We start from the raw sequence: 5,000 nt of genomic DNA on the forward strand, positions 1-5,000 counted from the left end.
AACTTAGGTTTACCAAACGGAAATAAAAAGTTCTTTTTATTTATTTATTTTCTTATTAATAAATTGCTTTGTTGACGTTCTTACCTGTCCGTGCTTCTCCTTTCCTTCCATTGATCCAGCATTATCTGAACCGAGATAGACTGGGAGGTAATGACCACACGAATTGACAAATAATAGTTGGCACGCACCAGCGGTTAAACACTCGGCCGCCTGAATTAAGATCGAATCAAGATAAGATTGGTGCTTTGCAAAGGGCGTGCTCCCCATTCAGGAAAACATGGGACCTCTAGTTAAACGGCAAAATTAGATGGTGGACACTGGAACTCATTTGTAACTGAGTGCCGTTCGTGGTTCTAAAGCAACCCACCGTACCACGAAGTTAATCGTAAGTGGTGACCCCAGGTCCGGCTATTCCGAGGACAAACGGGTATTAAACCCCCTTATAATACACTCGGTACCCGTGGCCGTAACAATATGTACACAAATATCATAAACATCATGAATGCATACGATGGCCGAGTGCTCTTGATGCGGTGTGAGTCAATCACTTTGGACCTTGTTGGAGTCCGGAGGAACTCCACACCTTGTGCCCATGTCTGCGATAGTCCAGGAGTGCACTGTTGGCGCATGCATTCTGATGTATAATATTAATTTTGTTTCCACACAAACTGTACACAGGCCACCCAGTGGTGTCACTGACCAAAATGTTGGATAACCTGTGCATGTTTGTAACGTTAAAACAATCCCCATTTTCATGAAGTCTTGAGAACTTTTAACCCATTTATGCATGAAAACTTGTTGGGGTTTTTTGCATTTGTATTGACCCCTTCTTTATAAAAATGACGTTAAACACATTGACCCCTTTTTGCAAAAACAAGGCATTGAATTTGGTCCAGTGTGGGGTCCAGTTCTGGTGTCGCAACCACACATTGCCAGGACACCTCAGGTCCTGTTTGTGCTTGGGGAGTGTGTACAGCCTGGGAGTGATCAGATGCGATTAATCCAATGATAACATTACACTGCCATTTTTAATTTCACCAAGGTGACTGCAAAAAGTAGCCTTTTTATTTTTAGATTCATGTTCCCGATTGTGTGGAAAAAAACAAGCTATTTCTCAAAGAAAATGGAGACAATACGTACCCAATCTGGAGAGAGAGACAGAAACAGATGGAGATCGACAGAGACCGACCACCGGGACATGCCGTTATCCGTTGCTCACGTAGGCCATAAACACAGATCGGTGGTAAACAAGAATACGCTAGGTACAACAACAAGTACTCAGACTGAAACAATGTTGGGAGAACGAAAGAAAAAAGCTGTTTCAAAGTAAAGAATGACAACCCAATGGATCGGCACGAAAAGAGCATGCACCCTAAAGCCACTTACGGTATGTAATATTACAATATCGGTGAAGTTGAATTACGTCTTGTTCGTATTCTACGTTAAATAACCTGATGATGATTATGATCATGATGCTGATTATGATCATGATGATGATTGAAGTGACAGTGATTTATTTCTGTAGTGTGGTACAACTGTCACTGAACCATCAATCATCACATACTGTGATTAAATGTGTGCTAAAGAGCTTGAGTGTGACAGTGTGTTAAACTGTGTACAAAAACAAAAGAAAAGTTAATGATAAAAAGTCACCCCCTCCACCGAAAAGTTCCCCACAAACAATTTCACAGGGGTGATTTTTTTTTGGGGGGGGGGGAATTTCAAATAATTTTTGAACCATGATTTGCGACGTCATAGTCCTTTCTGTGTGCGAGCTCCTCCACAAGCCTTGACGATGTGTACAAAGAAGTGTTAGGAGTATTGGAAGATCGTAAAATGTGGAATTTAGTTGTACAGAGGGATGAATGTCATCCTTTGTTGGGGTTGTATTGTTAGTTTGGACAAACCTGGAAGCGTAGGGGACGTTGAAAGACTGCTGGTCCAGAACCTGGCACACGGTACTCAGCCCGGAAACTTGTTGCTGAGATGACACTGTGGCTGAGGCTGGGAACCTGGAATGCCATGGAAACATTCAAATTTTGGCACAAAATGTTTGGTCTCAAGTTGCCATTCGTTAAAATAATTATTTCAATGTATTACAACAATAATCCACCATACACCAAGGGTGTGATTTTCAAAAACTCAAATTCCTCAACACATGTTATTGCATTTAATGTTTAAAATGGAAAAACAAATCAAGTTTCACAATCTAACAATGACTAGATCTGATCTTTACCGCAATGACTGCAACATCTTTATGTGAACAACAATGCATCTTTAAACAGTTTCAGGTAATTTCTCAGGATATGTAGCCTAAGCAGCCACAAATTTAAGGAGAAGGGCACTCAGTAGAGCACATACCTCCGCCATGCAATGCCTGATCCAGTAGAATACATCGGGTATTCATTTTTGAGATATCGGACTATCTATCGTTTTTGGCCCCCTCTCTCAATGGTGAAGAATCACTTATAAATTTTAAATTCTCGTATCCAGATCTGGATTTGGTTCTTCAGCAAAATCGAATAAATTCGTCCTTGTCACATATCCAACCTGCCCAGAAAGATTCGTCCGAATTCGTCCACAACTTTTTGAGATATCGTGCTATATATCGTTTCAGCCCGATCACTGAATGATGAAGAATCACTTTAAAATTATCGGATCTGGATTTGGATATCCACAAAAAAACGAATCAATTCGTCCTCGTCACATAGTCAACGTATCCACCAAGTTTAGCCGAATCCGTCCACAACTTTTTGAGATATCGTGCTATATATCGTTTTTGGCCCAATCTCTCAATGGTGAAGAATCACTTAAAAAATTCTAGTATCCGGATCTGGATCTGGATCTGGATCTTCACCAAAATCTAATCATTTCATCCTTGTCACACACCAAACCTGTTAACAAAATTTTATCCTTTACTTTTTGAGTAAAGATATTCGTCCATAACTTTTTGAGATATTCTGCACACAGACAAACAAACAAAGACAGAGAGGGGTGAAAACATAACCTCCTTTCACATTCGGTCGTGAAGGTAATAACACTCAGGTTCAGTAATTTCAGTTTTTAAAACACGACTCTTGTTTGACTTTTTTTTTTTTCAAACTACGATCTTCTTCTTCTTCTTCTTCTTCTTCTTCTTGCGTATGGCAGCTTAGCTGCCAGGCTCACTACGATCATTTAAATTCCTTTATATTACATGTGTTAGTCAAATTTGGGAACGAATAAAGGAAATCAAGATGCTTTGTTCTTTGATACCCTTCCCTAGAAGGCATAAATGTCAATTGAAAAAGAGGGTGCAAATTGATTAACCATTAAAAAAATTTCTTCTGCGGTTTCTATGGCTCATGGAAGAGATGTTACACATGATTAACAGTGTCAAATGTACATAGAGACACCAGACAACACAGAATTTGACTTCAGACAGACACGGCCATTCACCCTCAATGAAGTAAGTTCCCTGAACACACTGGGTAGCGGAGGCGGTATATAACGGCAGCCCTTTCTACAACCAGCAGGGTATTATTAGGGAAAGTTCTCCCCCCCCTCACATAACCCGCCACGTATGAGATGCCAACCCATGTGGTTTGTCCATGCTCTGTCCTCTAAATGCTGAACGTCAAGCAGCACACACCATTTAAAAAAGTCTTTGGTATAAATCAGCTGGGGTCGAAATCAAACTGCTGACCTCTGTGGAGGCTCGAACCATAATGCCTCTGAGGTTTCATAATAGGGCCTTTCATGCAAAAGCATTCACGGTTTGGCTGATGAAATATCCATCTAATTTGAAACCAACAGGGTTTGCTGTATAAATGACAAAAGGAAATGAATGTTACAACATCTAACTGTGACATGCAAACACAGCAAGCCAAGCTCCAAAAATCGAAACACTTGTTCAAATTTCTCAAACTTGAATTGTTAATTGAATCTGCTGTTGCCAAACAAAACACTGATGTGCTGCTCAACGCATGGACATGAATATAACCAGAGAGTTGGTGTCAAAGCCACCCAATGCTCGCCTGTTTATACATTTGTCGTTTTTAAAAGACTAGTCTAATAATATTTTTTATAAAGCATTGCAGTGAAGTCTGATCCAAACAACTTTAAAGCAATATATGTATTTGTATATTGTAATCAGTAAAAATTAGTGTGGTAGATAAAAACATTCGAAAGGAAAAAACTTTAACGTTGATGTGCTCCAAAAAGTTAAGTTCAAAACAGGTCAAAAATTAAAAAAAAAAATTGAAATTTTTTTTTTTTTTATTTCAACTTCACTACACCAATAATATACCCCAAAGGAACCTCCCTGCCAAATATCAGCATCCTAGTACACATATTAAATGAATGGCAAGCTTCTAAATAACTTGCACCAAAAACTTTAACATTTTGCACGCTCACGCTGACGCTCACGCTCATGCCGGGGGTATCGCTATAGCTCTCTGTTCTTCGAACAGACGAGCTAAAAATGAAGGCGTACAGTGTGATCATCATTCAATACCTTTTGGTGACGAGAGAGTTCATAGAACATGTTACCTTGCACAGTGTTCAAGTAAATATGGTACTTAAATTTCAATGAAACAATCATTTTAAAAATCGCTTAAAAACAATTCCGGAAGTTTGGCACTATTGAAGCAGTCACTTACACCAACCACCCTGACACACGACCCTATTTAACATGTCCAAATACTGCAAAACTGGAGGTTCTTCGAAATGCCAAGAAGGAGATTTATGTTCTCCAGTGTTCAAGTATATAACTCAATTTAAATAAAATAACGATTGCAAAGGTTGTACAAGAAATGAATTCTAGGTTCTACCGTGATTTTACGCAGTGTCTATTACATCACACTCTAACTGTCTAACACATTACATTAGTTCTTCATGCCTGTTGTTTGTGTTCTTTATGACGTCCTTGATCAAAGTAAGCTTCCTGTTTGGAATGATTTTCAATTTTGTTTGATTGCCAGGCAGGCAGACAGAGCAAAATAATATATCTCTTTCCTCTC

General features: G+C 39.2%; 1 protein-coding gene across 1 annotated transcript in view; it reads right to left on the bottom strand.

Moving 5' to 3' along the window:
• Positions 1-5,000, bottom strand: part of LOC147013525 (serine/threonine-protein kinase BRSK2-like) — a 102,485-nt gene that overhangs the window by 46,430 nt on the left and 51,055 nt on the right. Inside the window, exon 17 of the mRNA XM_085855389.1 lies at positions 1,908-2,012. Coding sequence (XP_085711515.1) covers positions 1,908-2,012 — 105 coding nt within the window. The remainder of the gene's footprint in view (positions 1-1,907; positions 2,013-5,000) is intronic.

Source organism: Eptatretus burgeri, chromosome 14 (assembly GCF_056783735.1).
Source record: "Eptatretus burgeri isolate ZD-2024b chromosome 14, Ebu_testis_v1, whole genome shotgun sequence".
Lineage (NCBI taxonomy): Eukaryota > Metazoa > Chordata > Myxini > Myxiniformes > Myxinidae > Eptatretus > Eptatretus burgeri.